Source organism: Panthera leo, chromosome B4 (assembly GCF_018350215.1).
Source record: "Panthera leo isolate Ple1 chromosome B4, P.leo_Ple1_pat1.1, whole genome shotgun sequence".
Classification (NCBI taxonomy): domain Eukaryota; kingdom Metazoa; phylum Chordata; class Mammalia; order Carnivora; family Felidae; genus Panthera; species Panthera leo.
The window spans coordinates 15,565,060-15,580,758 of NC_056685.1; the positions used below are offsets into that span (position 1 = coordinate 15,565,060).

General features: G+C 37.2%; 1 protein-coding gene across 2 annotated transcripts in view; it reads right to left on the reverse strand.

Annotated features, from left to right (window-relative positions):
• CUBN (cubilin) overlaps positions 1-15,699 on the reverse strand; it is a 273,247-nt gene that overhangs the window by 227,837 nt on the left and 29,711 nt on the right. For both annotated transcript variants that reach the window (XM_042945004.1, XM_042945005.1), the window contains 3 exons: positions 13,951-14,132; positions 11,979-12,141; positions 10,371-10,558 (listed from right to left, as the gene is read on the reverse strand). In XM_042945004.1, the coding sequence (XP_042800938.1) occupies positions 10,371-10,558; positions 11,979-12,141; positions 13,951-14,132 (533 nt within the window). The remainder of the gene's footprint in view (positions 1-10,370; positions 10,559-11,978; positions 12,142-13,950; positions 14,133-15,699) is intronic.

The following is a 15,699-nucleotide window of genomic DNA, read 5'->3' on the forward strand; positions in this document are numbered from 1 at the left end:
TGTGCTTCTTGTTAAACAAAGGAAAAATAAAGATATGCTATACTGGGTCTGGCCAATACCACATTTATTATCTTCTATAGTTAAATTTTATTCTCAATAAAAGTTTTACAGAGCTCTCTTACTGAGCAAAAATTCTTTCAAAACTACACTATACATGAAAAAAGATAGACTAGGCAATAACATCGTCATTTAAAGGATATATTCACATGGCAAAAGCCAACTGGAACTACAGAATGAGAAGATCTAGGATTTTTAGAGGGGCATCTATTCCTTCAAAAGAAAGTTTTCTATTATCATTCTCCCAGATCTCTCTAGAATTCCCTCTCTGCTTTTCACTCTTTCTAAAATTTTAGGTGGTCTTTTCTCTCTCATAGAGTTAGTAAATGGCAAAGTCATCTGCTCTCCAAACCATTAATGTACCTAAAATACCATTATTCTTTTTTTATTCCTTTGCTTAAACATTAACTTTTTAGATATACCTTTAAAAAATGAAACCATCATTTCAGGGAGCAATATATTGATTCATAATAATGCCATTTGAATTTGGTTCCAGCACCACTTTCTTCCATGCCTACTGTCTGAAGGACATGAAAAGAAATATACGTACTTTTTAAAAATAAAATGGGTTCATTCACAAATTACCCCAATAGAGGGATATGATTTACTGGCAAGAAATTGATGTGAGTCAACATATGTCTATCCAGAATCCCATGAAGGTACCTCTAAATCCTATTCTGACAGTAACTAGAGTTTGATCTTTGTGACCTCAATTTCCTCATTGGTAAAATTAGGAATTTAAATTAGATGACCTCTGAGGCCCTTGCTGGTGCTAAAATTCTATAAATCAATTGATTGTATGCCTTTAGGATGGTCAAGGACATAATAGAAAATCTATTCAATTATTTAAATCACTATACATGTCCTGTCCTTCTAATAGCACTCTTGTATTTTTTTCCATCAACAACCCCTGAGGGAAATCTGATCAAGACTTTGAGTGTGTGTGCACATCAGAATGTCAATACTCCAATGGCCAGCCATGAAAGGTCTTATCAGCTGTCTCTGAACTGATAAATTCAAGGCAGGAGTTAGAAACTTGGCCTAGGAAAACCTTGCATTCTTATTATGTTTTTAATTGCTGACACTTCTTTTATCATTCACTGCCTTTACTTATTATCACAAAGTTTAAAGGATAGGTAGGGCATCTTGTGGAAGTAGAAACTGAAACATCCAGATGAAGAATTTTCCAAGCTTCTACAGTCATCAAATGACTGAAAAAAATAAATAAGAACTTAGATAAATTAACTATAATCCTCTTCTGGCCATAAAACATTCTCCCACTCTGTTTTATAAAATTAACTCTTTTGATGCTAGTTGTTTTTTTTAATAACTTTCCACAGCAATTCAGAATTCATGTAACGCCTTATGGAAATTCAGTTAGAGAGCACTGCACGGCCAGAGAGGATATATCATTCCAGATGCTTTGATGACTGCTTCGAGTCATTAGAACCACCACATAGCCCCTAATAGAAAGGTACTCAGATTTCCCTAAAAATTAGAATTACAGTTCTTCCTGTCTGAGAAAAGCATTGTGCCTGGTTCCGTGTTATAGTCCTGTGACCAGGGAGCCACATATGGAATTGGGAAATTCATAAGAGCTTCCTTCTTATGGAAGGTGAGCCACCTTTTGGAGTCATAGCTACACAATTGTGTTTCTGTTCTTATCAGAGAACAGTACAACTGGAACGAATTCAGCGTCCAGCTCCCCTACTCCACAGACATGTAACCATGGGCAAGTGACAACTTCTCTGGGCCTCAGTTTCCTCATATCACAAAGGAATAATAACAGTTGTTGTGAAGATTCAATGAATTAACTCATGTAAAACGTGTATCACATCCAACAGACAGTAGAAAGTTAGTAATGGTTATCTACTTAATTTATTAGAGTGCTTTATAGTAAATCTTATATTTATATTTATATTTTATATAAATTTTATAGTATTTTAAAGGCTTAGAATAGCACTTGGCACATGGTAAGTAGTCTCTAAGTGCAAGCTATTTTTACTGTTCTTAAAGTTAAAAAGCAGATGTTGGAAATTTAATTTTTATTTACATAAATGTATCTAAAATAGATAGCATAAAACTTTAACGTATTTTTTTTTAATTTTTTTTTTTAACGTTTATTTTATTTTTGAGACAGAGAGAGACAGAGCATGAACGGGAGGGGCAGAGACAGAGGGAGACACAGAATCGGAAGCAGGCTCCAGGTTCTGAGCCATCAGCCCAGAGCCGGATGCGGGGCTCAAACTCACCGACCGTGAGATCGTGACCTGAGCTGAAGTCGGACGCTTAACCGACTGAGCCACCCAGGCGCCCCAAAACATTAACGTATTTTATGAGATACTTAAGAGAACATAAACGGAATGAGTATACACGTTTACCTCACCATCTAAGTCAAAAGTCTCTGGTTTAAAAAACAAAAACAAAAAAACAACTAGGTTGCTGAATCCAGAGAAGCAGTTTAAGATGACAGCATAGAAAGTTCCTGAACTCACCTCCTCCTAGGAACACAACAAGTCTACAGCTACATACAGAAAAATTCCCTCTGAAGACGACCTGAAAAGTACCTGAACAAGCTCCTCCACAACAAGAAATAAAAGGGGCACATCAAAATGGGAGACACAGTCTCTCCAAAAACACCCATCTCTAGTACAGCAGCCCACGGTTGAGGCATCTCACAATCTCCCTGAGGAGCAAGGGGGTTGTCCCCACATGAGGGACCCAAATCTTGGAACCTACACCAAGGAGATGAGACCCCAAAAATGTCTGGTTTTGAAAACCAGTGAGGCTTAGGTCCAGGAACCATATGGCTGTAAGGGATGGACACTTCACTCTTCAAGAGCTCACACACAGACTCACTCACCCTGGAACCTAGTACAGAAACAGCAGTTTGAAAAACACTTAGACCATAAGTAAAGGAGATTCATTTACTGTTCTTAAAGCACCTGCCAGAAGAGCAGGAGCCTACAGAAACTCCCTCTGGGGACAGAGACACTGGCAGGTACCATTTTCAGCATTTTCCTTCTAACCTTCTAGTGCTGGTGGGCATGCTCAGACTTTATGTGCTGCACCCCATGAGCCCGTCTAAGGTGGACAAGCACCCCACTCCTGTACACCACTATTCAGCAGTTTACCCAAAGTCAGCTAGGTGAGTGCCCCACCCTCATATGCCACTCCACCTTGGCCTTGCCAATGATGACCTAGTGAGCGCCCCACCCCTGCATGCTCCTTCACAGTGGCACCACCAAAGCCAGCCAGGTGATGCAATCCATACAAGGAATGTCCCATGAGAATCTGTCTGGTTCTCATGGCCAAGGGGGATTGGGCCTAGGTCCTATGGGTCTGAAACAAATGGAAAGAAAATTCTTGGCAGGCTATCACCATAGAGCATTGCACAGACAGCAGACTGAAACACATTCCCAGACTTGCTGTGAAAAAGTCCTATCTACCTGACAGGAATTTCAGGTTACGAAAGTGTTCTTGGGAAACAGAGGCTATAGGAAAGCATCTTTGAGCTCGTACTTGATCTTACTACATCTCAACAATACCTCCCAGAAAAAAGTCCAAACACTCATATGGAGCCTTGAAATTTGCAACTGTTGCTAAGGGGACACATCTAGATCACTTGAACCAGAGCCAGCAGAGGGTACAATTGAGGTCCCACAGGATTGTATATATTTGCATACCATAAAAGCTGCTGCCTGAGGATCTAGCCTCTAATCAGCCTGAAACTAAGTGCTGACTGAGATCGCCTCTCAGGAACACTCATAGGTCTTGGCATACCCTCAGTAACTGGGACCTACCAAGAAAAAGTCAGGCTGCGTAGACAATCACAAAGGTTTGAAAGACACCGAAGGCTTAGGGCAAGGTTAAATGATAAGGTTTATTTCCTACAAAAGATCATTCATATAAGACCTGGAAAGATAGCTGTTACACCTGATACATAGAAAGGGACACAGAGAGATAAACAAAATGAGGAGACAGAGGAATATGTTCAAATGAAAGAACAAGATAAAACCCTAGGAGTGTGGGCCGGGGGGGGGGGGGGGGGGGGGTGGGTAAGGAGGCAGGGAGGGAAATACCTTAAGGAAACAAAGATAAATAGTTTACCTGATAAAGAGTTCAAAGTAATGGTCATAAAGATGCTCACTGACCTCTGAAGAAGAATCGATGAACACAGTGAGAACTTCAACAAAGAGACAGAAAGTATAAGAAAATACCAAACTGAAGCCACAGAAATAAAGAACACAATAACTGCTCCGAAAAATACACTAGGAGGGTTCAACAACATTTGAAGCAGAAGACAGAATCAGGGAGCTGGAAGACAGGACAGTGCAACTCACAAACAGAGCAGCAAGAAGAAAAAAAATTTAAACCAAAAATAGCTTAAAGAACCTATCAGACATCATCAAGTAGAATAACAGCCACATTATAGGGGTCCCCTATGGAGGAGAGAGAGAGAAAGGGGCAGAAAACTTATTTGAAGAAATAATGGCTGAAAAAGTCCCTAATTTGGGGAAAGAAAGAAACATCCAGATCCAGGAAGCCCATAGAGGTCCATAGAAAATGAATACAAAGAGACCCACACCAAGACGCACTATAATTAAAACGTCAAAAGTTAAAGAGAGAATCTTAAAAACAGTAAGAGAAAAACGTGTTATATATAAAGGAACCACCATAACACTGCCAGCAGATTTCTTAGCAGAAAATTTGCAGGCAAGAATTGAGGAGCATATGTTCAAAGTGCTGAAAGAAAACAACTTCCAACCAAGAATACTCTACTCAGCAAGGTTATCATTCAGAATTGACAGAGAGATATAGAGCTTTCCAGATAAATAAAAGCTAAAGGAATTCAACACTAAACAAGTTTATGAGAAAAATTAAAAGAACTTCTTTAAGCTAAAAAGAAAGGGTGCGTATCAGTTACAAGAACAAATATGAAAGTAAAAAATCTCACTGGTAAAGGTAAATATATAGTAAAGAGTGAATTAATCACTTATAATATTAGTAAGAAGATTAAAAGACAAAAGTAGTGAAAAAAATAATGATAACCACAATAATTACTGAAGGGATATACAGAATAAAAAGATGTAAAATGTGACATCAAAAAGATAAAATGTAGTGGGGGTAGTAAAAATGTAGAACTTTAGAATGTGTTAAAATTTAATTTGCTGTCAACTGAAAATAAATTGTTATAAATATAGGCTGTTATATGTGAGCCTCATGGTAACCACAAAGCAAAAACCTATAGTAGGTACACAAAAGATAATGAAAAAGGAATCCAAGCATACTACTATAGAAAGTCATCAAACCACAAGAGAATAAGCCAAATAGAAGAAAAAAGGAACAGAGAGTAACTACAGAACACAAAGAAAACAATAAGCAAAGTAGAGTAAGTACATACTTACCAATAATTGCTTTAAATGTAAATGTGCTAAATTCTCCAATACATTGAGGGGCTGGATGTATTAAAAAAATAAAAATATAAAAACAAGGCCCATCTATATGCTGCCTACAAGAGACTCACTTCAGATGTAAGGACACACCTGGGTTGAAAGTGAAGTGATGAAAAAGGATATTTCCCACAAATGGGAACCAAAAGAAAGTTGGGGTAGCTATACAAATATCAAATAAAATAGAGTTTAAAACAAAGATGCTTATAAAAGACAAAGAGAGGCATTACATGATGATTAAGGGGTCAATCCAACAAAAGGTATAACATTTATAAGTATTTATGTACCCAACAGGAAAGAACCTAAATATGTAAAGCAAATACTAACTCACCTAAAGGGAAAAATTGACAATAATAGAGTTTTGGTAGGAAACTTTAGCACCCCATTTACATCGATGGATAGATCATCCAAACAGAAAATTACTATGGAACATCAACCTTAAATGATACATTATACCACATGGACTTGATAGATATATACACAACATTCCACCCCAAAGCATCAAAATATACATTCTCCTCAAGTTCACATGGAACATTCTCCAGGTTGGATCATATGTTAGAACAGAAAACAATTCTCAATAAATATAAGAAGACTGAAATCATATCAAGCATCTATTCCAACTACAATGGTATGAAACTAGAAATCAATTATAAGAAGAAAGCTTTAAAAATCACAAACGTGAAGATTAAACAACATGCTACTGAAAACCAATGGGTTGATGAACAGATCAAAGAATAAATTTTTAAAACTACCTGCAGTCAAACGAAAATGCTAATGCATCATACCAAAATGTATTGAATGCAGCAAGAGCAGTTCTAATAGGCAAGCAAGATTTAGGCTTACCTCACGAAATGAGAAAAATCTCACATAAACCACCTAAGTTGACACCTAAATGAACTAGATAAAGAAAAACAAATTATCTCCAAAATTAGTAGAAGGTAAGAAATAATAAAGATCAGAGTGAAAATAAATGAAATACAGATTTAAAAGAGAGCATAAATTAATCAATGAAACTAATAGCTGGTTCTTGGAAAAGATAAACAAAATTGACAAACATTTAGTGACACTAACTGAGAAAAACAGAGGGCTCAAACAAAAGAAAACCAGAAATGAAAGAGAAGTTACCAGATACCACAGTAATACAAAGGATCATAAGAAACTACTTTGAAAAATTATATGCCAACAAATTGGACAAACTAAAAGAAATGGATACATTCCTAGAAACATATACCTATACTGTATCATGAAAAAGAGAGAATCTGAATAGACCAGCTATTAAAAAAGAGATTGAGCCAGTAGTCAAAAATCAACCAACAATCAAAAGTCCAGGCTTCAGTGATGAATTCTACCAAACATTCAAAGATTTAAAACGTATCCACCTCAAACTCTTTCAAAAATTTGAAAAGTAAGGAATGCTTCCAAACTCATTTTCTGAGTCCAGCATTACCCTAATACCAAAACCAGACAAAAACACCACCAAAAAAAAGGATCGTAGGCCAATATTCCTGATGAACTTAGATGCAAAAATCCTCAGCAAAATATCAATAAACTGAATTTAACAATATATCAAAAGAATCATGTACCACAATCAAGTGTGATTTATTCCAAGGAATGCAAGGATGTTTTAGTACATGCAAATAAATTATTGTGACATACTGCATTAACAAAATGAAGGATAAAAATCATACGATCATCTCAATAGATAAAGAAAAAGCATTCGAATAAATTCAACATCCATTTATGATAAAAAGCCTCAACAAAGTGGGTATAGGTAGAGTAACCTCAACATAATAAAGGCCATATATGACAAGCCCACAGTTAACATTATTCAGTGAAGAAAAGCTAAAAGCTTTTCCCTTAAAATCAGGAACAAGATAGATGCCTATGCTTGCCTCTTTTATTTAACATAATATTGGAATTCCTAGCAAGTGAATACACAAGAAAATGAAAAAAAGGGGGGAGGGTATCCAAATTGGAAAGGAAGAAGTAAAACAGCAACTATTTGCAGAAGACATGATTTATATAGAGAAAATCCCACATAGCAGACCAAAAACCATTAGAGCTAATAAATTCAGTAAAGCTGCAGAATGTCAAATCAATATACAGAACTATGTTGCATTTTTATATACTAGTAACAAGGTCTCAGAAAGAGAAATTCAGAAAATAATCTCCATTACAACTGGATCAAAAAGAATAAAATAAATTTATTCTATAGAATAGAATAAATTTAACCAAGGAAGTAAAAGTCCTGTACATTGAAAACTATAAAACACTAATGAAAGAAATTGAAGAAGACACAAATAAGTGTAAAGATATTCTGTGCTCATAGACTGGAAGAATTAATGTTGTTAAAGTGTCCACGTTACCCAAAGTGATATGCAGATTCGATTCAACCCCTATCAAAATTCCAACAGCATTTTTCACAGAAAGAGAAAAAACAATCCTCAAATTTGTAGAGAATCACCAAAGATTCTAAATAGCTAAAGCCATACTGAGAAAGAAGAACAAAGCTGGAGGTAGCATGCTCCCTGATTTCAAACTATACTACAAAGCTAGAGTAATCAAAACAGCATAGTATTGGCACAGAAACAGACACAAAGATCAACGGAACAGAACAGAAAAGCCAGAAATAGACCCAATTATATTGGGTTTATTATTTACAATGAAGGAGGCAAGAACGTACAATGGGGAAAAGAAATATCTTCAATAAACAGTGTTGATAAAACTGGACCACCCCATGCAAAAGAATGAAACTGGACCACTATCTTACACTATTCACAGAATTAACTCAAAATGGATTAAAGTCTTGGACATAAGACCAGAAACCACAGAACTCCTAGAAGAAAACATGTGGGAAGCTCTTTGACATTGGTCTTAGCGATATCTTTTTGGATCTGACTCCAGAAGCAATGGCAACAAAAGAAAAATGAACAAAGACTACATCAAACTAAAAAGCTTCTGCAAAGTGAAGGGAACTATGAACAAAACAAAAAAGCAACTTAATGAATGGGAGAAGACATTTGCAGATCATATATCAAATAAATAGTTAAAAACCAAAATATATAAAGAAATCACACAATTCAATAATAAACAAAATCTGATTTAAAAATTGGCAGAAGATCTGAGCAGACATTTCCCAAAGAAGACATACAAATGTTCAGCAGACTCGTGACAAGATGTTCAACCTCATTAAATATCCAGGAAATGCAAATCAAAACTGCGATAACTCCTCACACCTGTGCGAACAGTTATTCTCAGAAAGACAAAAAAGTAACAAATGTTAGCAAAGATGTGGTAAAAAAAAAAAAAAAAGGAACCCTTGTGCACTGTTGGTGGGGGTATAACCACTATTGAAAACAATATGGAAGTTCCTCAAAAAATTAAAAATACAAGTACAATATGATCCAACAATTCTACTTCTTAGTATTTAACCAAAGAAAAGGAAACCACTAATTTGAAAAAGATATATGCATCTCTATGTTCACTGCAGCATTATTTACAATACCCAAGATATGGACACAACCTACGTGTCCAATGATAGATGAATGGACAAAGAAGATGAGGAAGAATGAAATCTTGCCATTTGCAACAACACAGATGGATCTCATGAGTGTTACGCTACAAACTTTCAGTCATAAAAGAAATAAACCATGAGGAGGTAATGTACAACATGGGGTCTATAATCAATAATACTGTACTGCAAATTTGAAAGTTACTAAAAATGAAATCTTAAAAGTTCTCAGCATACGAAAAAAAGTGTTACTTTGTATGGTTACAGGTAGGTAAATACACTTATGTGGTGATCATTTTGCAACGTATACAAATGTTGAATCATTATGTTGTACACACTTGAAACTAATGTGATGTGTATCTCAACCGCGCTTCAATACAATAAATATTGCTGGGGTGCCACGGTCAGTGTACTTCATTTTTCAGCTAAATCCAGATCTTATGCTAAAATTTTTTGTTTCCTCACCACACATAAAGGAGGGAAGAGGGCAAGGGGTTACAAAGGTTTTTCCTGGAAAAATAAATTGGGTCTAACTCCATGAGCAAACAAAACTGTCAATGCCTCTCTGAGTTTATATAAAATGATTGCACCCAACAAAAAGTGTTTTGTCTTTCTTGCTAAACACTTTAATTTGTGGCTTGACCGATAATTAAGCAAAAGAAATACCAGGCCAGGCAAACAAAAACTGCCTTTTTGTTTCAGATATTCTTTGTTATTACAATAATTACACACACTTAAATCAGAGCTAAAGTTTTTTGAGAAAGCAAGTAGTGCTGATGAAGGAAAAAGAAACTAAAGTCCAAAACAAGGGCTGGTCAACACCCTGACTTCTCTGCCACTGAATAACCAGCTCACCTGGGCAAATCCTTTTCCTTTTCTGGGTTGAGTTTCCTGGACAATCCATGCAAACGATGTCTTATTAGTACAACTTATTAGTCCTTCTTATTTGCACTCACCTTAGTTATTAAGGGTCAGTTTCATAGCATCTGAGTTCCTAGTCTCAGCTTACATTTCTGTCCTTTGCTATTTCATTACCAATCTCCTGTTTCACCAACTATAGATCTATTTTTGGCAAATTCTTTCCTACTCTCTAGAACAGTTGTTCTCAGACTCTAGCCTGAGTCATAATCACTGGGACGGTTGGGGTGCAGATTACTGGGCATATATCCCAAGAGGTTCTGATTCAGTAGGTCTGAGATAGGACACAGAATTGCATTCCTAACATCCAGATCATCCAGAGAATCTGCACGCTGCTGGCCCTACAACTGCTTGAAAACCACTAGACTGTAGAGAATATAAAAATGTTGATAAACATCATCTAAGGGCCTAGGAGTAGTAAAAGTTACCTCAATATAACTCTGAGCACAGCCACTCTGGCCTTCCAGCTCCACCTGGGTGAAGTTGACCTGTATTTGTTCTCCTAGGGGCTGCTCTATAATATAGATGCATTGTCTGTTGTGAGTGAAAGGTCCAGACAAGTCAGAAAAGAGAAGGCCCTCTGGGTCTGTGTAGTTTCCTCCACAATGTAGATCCGCTGAAGAGAACAGGGAAGAGAAGGGAAAGGTCATGCGAATGGCCATGCCTGTGGCTCTCAGGCATTACATACCATTTTTAGAAACTTACACCCATACACACACAATCATATATCCACCTAATTCACCCTGTACAGGTTTATGTCTCCAATTATATTTTCAGTTTGTTGTGTGCTTGTGGAACATCCCTGTAGAGCCTAAAGAAATAGATACAGAGATGCGTAATCTAACTTCCAATCTAACGTCCTCTTCTACAAATTGCTCTTTGATTGTTTTAAGTTTATTTATTTATTTTGAGAGAGAAAGAGCATGAGCAGGGTAGGGGCAGAGAGAGAGAGGGAGAGAGAATTTCAAGCAGCCTTGAGCTCACGAACTAAGAGATCATGACCCGAGCCGATCTCAAGAGATAGACGCTTAACTGACTGAGCCACCAAGGTGCCCCTACAAATTGCCTTTTATTTATTTATTTATTTTTTTTTTTTTTAATTTTAACGTTTATTTATTTTTGAGACAGAGAGAGACAGAGCATGAACAGGGGAGGGGCAGAGAGAGAGGGAGACACGGAATCCAAAACAGGCTCCAGGCTCTAAGCGGTCAGGACAGAGCCCGACGTGGGGCTCGAACTCACGGACTGTGAGACCATGACCTGAGCCGAAGTCAGACGCTCAACCGACCGAGCCACCCAGGCACCCCCAAATTGCCTTTTAAATACGTTTATGTTCTCCTTCATTCCAGAAAGATTTGAGGCAGTTTATAAAAGACATGTGACAAAAAATATATATACAACTAGACAAATGAATCCAGTTAAAGGAATAATGAACAGAGAATAGCAGGATGTGCTCAGGGGGGAGTGACATGCACAGAGAACAAGTATGCACCGACCACACAGATTACAAAAAGTTTACTATAAATTCAGCCCGAAGGCAGAGTAAATTAAGAAAGGAGACCTGTGGAAGGTGTTCACTGTTAGTTTTCCTGATATTGAGACTTGAAAGGTGTTTTTCCTGTGAATTCTCATCAGAGCACAATGATGTATGTTAAGAATAAAAGCCCCAAAGTAAAAATCATACAGGGGCCACCTGGGTGGCTCAGTCGGTTAAGCATCCAACTTTGGCTCAGGTCATGATCTCGCGGTATGTGAGTTCAAACCCCGTGTCGGGCTCTGTGCTAACAGCTCAGAACCCAGAGCCTGCTTCAGATTCTGTGTCTCCTCCTCTCTCTGTCCCTCCCATGCTCATGCTCTGTCTCCCTCTGTCTCTCAATAATAAATAAACATTAAAAAACTTTTTTTAAAATCAGAGTATTTTCTTGTTTTTCATTGTTTGCTGGTTTGTTTTAAGATGTCAACACAAGCTCTAAGCATAAAAGCACAGCACAGTCCCTCACATTCATATGAAGCTCCCAGTTGTTCAGGTTACTTACATGGTGATGTTAAGTAGGTGATATGGAAGCCTTGGTCATTAATCTGGTTGTCAGAATGAAAATGAATTCTGGCAAAGGGACCTGTGGTCTTCAGTGGTGGTACAGAGAAAGTGGTGCAGAACTTTCCAAGAACGGGGTCCTGATACAGAGGACCATCTCGAATCTAAAACAAAAGAACGAACCATTAAGCACAAAGTGGTCAGATGTTGACAAAACGAGTCATTTTGTACCTTAACTTCAGAAAACCTGTCATTTGAAACTGGTGGCTCTTACAGGTTTTCCCATCTCGCACATATCAGCTGCAGCTCACTAAAGGGTAGTCCCCTGCACCCATCATCCCTGATGCCGTATCTTCTGTCTAAATCTTAATTCCGAGGCTAGATGTGTACTTTGAAATCTTCTCATGAATCTTTCTCTATGTTTTCTTTCCTAGGTTCCCCCCACCCCACCAGGTGTTTGTTTTGAAATGATAAATTAATTCCTAGTAATTGAGAAGGAGAAAATGAATATATTGAAAGAAAATAGAAGAAGGAATGCTAACAATGTTGACTGATTCACAACTTGTTTCAGAAGGATCAGAGGTGGAAAGGAAGTGAAGTCAGATCAGACACAACATAAAGACAGTTTAAATGTATTTTAAAAGTATATAATCCTAATACTAATTAGGTACTGTGATAATGATCGTATGATCTGAGAAATTCTTTTTAATTGTTGGTTTTTAATTTCTTAAATAATCACGGTAACGTCTCTATAACTCTGTTGTAACTGCAAATCCTGTACATCATAGAACACCAAACCTCAGTGAACAAAATAATATTTTAACATGGTGAATTCCATCCACTCAAATTACTTTTTCTATTGGCCACAAAGCTATAGGACAGCATTATTCTATTCCTATATATAACTAGTTCCTTGAAATATTGTTGAGAAGTGAGAAGCATTTCAATATTATCAGAATGATTAATGCTTTCTATTATATATGTATCAAGGAATTATGTAGGAGCAAAAAACAAAGCCTCTAATTTTAATATGATGGAACTCACTGAAATTAATTTCAAAAAATCCATGCTACCGTCAACATTTAAAGGATTATGGTGCTGAAATTTTCCAGGGAGGGGTAGATCTTCCAGTCATTCCCAAAGGTTTCAAATCCATTACAACTGCTAAATTACTAATGACTTTGATTTGTGGAGATCCCTGTTTGTCAGTCACACCTTTCTATCCTTTGTGAGTAATTCCAAAGCCCTCCATTCTCTAATGGGCTTGGAAGGGCATATTGTCTTTTATCACTACTGCAAGGACTACTGTGATTTATGGTAACAAAAAGACAAGAGCAATGTAAAAACTCACTCTTCTCAATGATCTTTTCAGTCTATAAATGGAGAGCAACATTTCAGATATACCTATACGCTTAGGGCATTTGAATACAACGGCCCATTTTTCTACTTGTATAATTTAAACTTTTGCTAATGGTAACCAGGAGGGACACAGATTGGCTCTTCTTCTCCCAATGACAATTATGAGTATATTCTAGGCTCACCCTTTAGCAATGCATTACAACACAATTGCTCTTAAGTTATTTTTCTTCATGGAACACTATAGCCAGCTTGTGGAAATAACATGTTGGGTTCCCATAGATAACTGAAATCTTGATTCTTCATTGGAAAAGATACCCGTTACTGAATGTTTATTTTGTTAATTCTTCTATTCCCTTATTAGGGGACTGGGCTTCCAGGAAATGACAGGGAAAAGTAAGGCAGTCTATTTCCCAGATTCAAATGAGACCCACAAGAAGCAACAAGCTGGCACAATTAAGAATAAGGAATCAGCAAAGGCTCAGACATTGGCTGCCTACTGAAAACTATATCTAACTATTGCAAGGAAATTGAAGTCATCCACAGGTATCACCAAACCATAGCTCTTTGAGTTCTAACCATATCATGACATGTTCTATCTAATTACATTTGTTTACCTCAAGATAATCTTTGCTGCAATCATCATGGTGCTCCAGACTCAAGGTCCCAAAAGTAAATGTTATCAAGAGGCCAGGACTGGTTATAACTTTCCAGACACAATCTCTTCCTGAAGGATAGTTTCCAGGATATCCCGGAGACTTAATAGAACCATAAGTGCCTGTCAGTACACCTCCACACTCTAAAATAAGAGGAAAAAATAACTTGACATTTGTATACATGTTATAATTTATATAGCGTTACGGAAGCCTTTATTGCAAGAAGACAAGCTTTGTTGAAATATCTATGTACAGTTTGGGACACCCTCATAAATTAAACAAGGCTTTCAGTTTTCCAATTTGATACAGTTATAAATCTAGGAATATTAACTGATAAATGAATGAGTCACATGCATTGAGCTCTGTGCTTATCAGCTATTACATGGTGATATGATTTTAAAATACAGTGCTGAACTGTCTGAGGGATGAATAATGAGATAATAGATATACTGTTTTCACTTTGAGGGAGGTTAATTTCTTTTTTTTTTTTTTTTTTTCAACGTTTTTTATTTATTTTGGGACAGAGAGAGACAGAGCATGAACGGGGGAGGGGCAGAGAGAGAGGGAGACACAGAATCGGAAACAGGCTCCAGGCTCCGAGCCATCAGCCCAGAGCCTGACGCGGGGCTCGAACTCACGGACCGCGAGATCGTGACCTGGCTGAAGTCGGACGCTTAACCGACTGCGCCACCCAGGCGCCCCGAGGGAGGTTAATTTCTGCATAACTTTTACAAGTTCTGGTTCTTAAAGAGTTCCCTTTTTTGTAAAGTTTTTTCATTTGTTTTTGAGAGAGAGACTCAGAGCACGCATGCTCAAGTGGGGGAGGGGCAGAGAGAGAGGGGGACACAGGATCTGAAGCGGGCTCTGCACTGACAGCAGAGAGCCTGATATGGGGCTCAACTCATGAACCGTGAGATCACGAGCTGAGCCGAAGTCGGATGGTTAACCGACTGAGCCACCCAGGTGCTCCAAAAAGTTATTTTTAACTCTTAAAAAGTTCTAGAACTTCTGTTACCCCTATGTCTTTCAACAAACCAGATTGTTTCATACATTAGAATAGTTAAGTGCTACATACTTTTCATGTGAGAAAATTTCTTAACACTAGGATAATAGTTAAACTCTTCATTTTATAAATTGAACATATTCAAATATGCATGGGCAGTTGCCTTGCTCAGGAATGGAGTGAAAGAAAGGTGGGACCAGGCTTTGTGACACCCACTCCACTACCACTCCATTAATTACCCCCCAGAGTTGTATGTCAGTGACTGGAAGAATCTTTCCTTTATTAATACTCACATTTACTTAACGGAGAGTCTGTGATGGCTTATAAGAAATACTAATGTAAAATTGAAAAATAGAGATACTAAATAAAAATCTAGACTGTAGTAAATATAAATTAGAAAAAATAAAATAAGGTGGTATCTCAGATATGCAAGATGTGGGATCTACATAACTACACAGGTTACTTATTAGACAAGCCTTTTGCCAAGGTAAAAAATGAGACAAGTTAGTTACATGATTCTCACTGTTCCTAATACAAAAACACCTCAGTTGCTCAGAGGCAGAGAAGTTTCCTAAAATTTGGAAGTTCAATTACCATATGGGTAAAAAGAATTACAATTCCATAAGCAAAGTAAAATGTTAATGGAGACCTGGGGAAAAAAATTCAATACGTAATACAAAGAATTAACATCTCTAATATATGAAGAG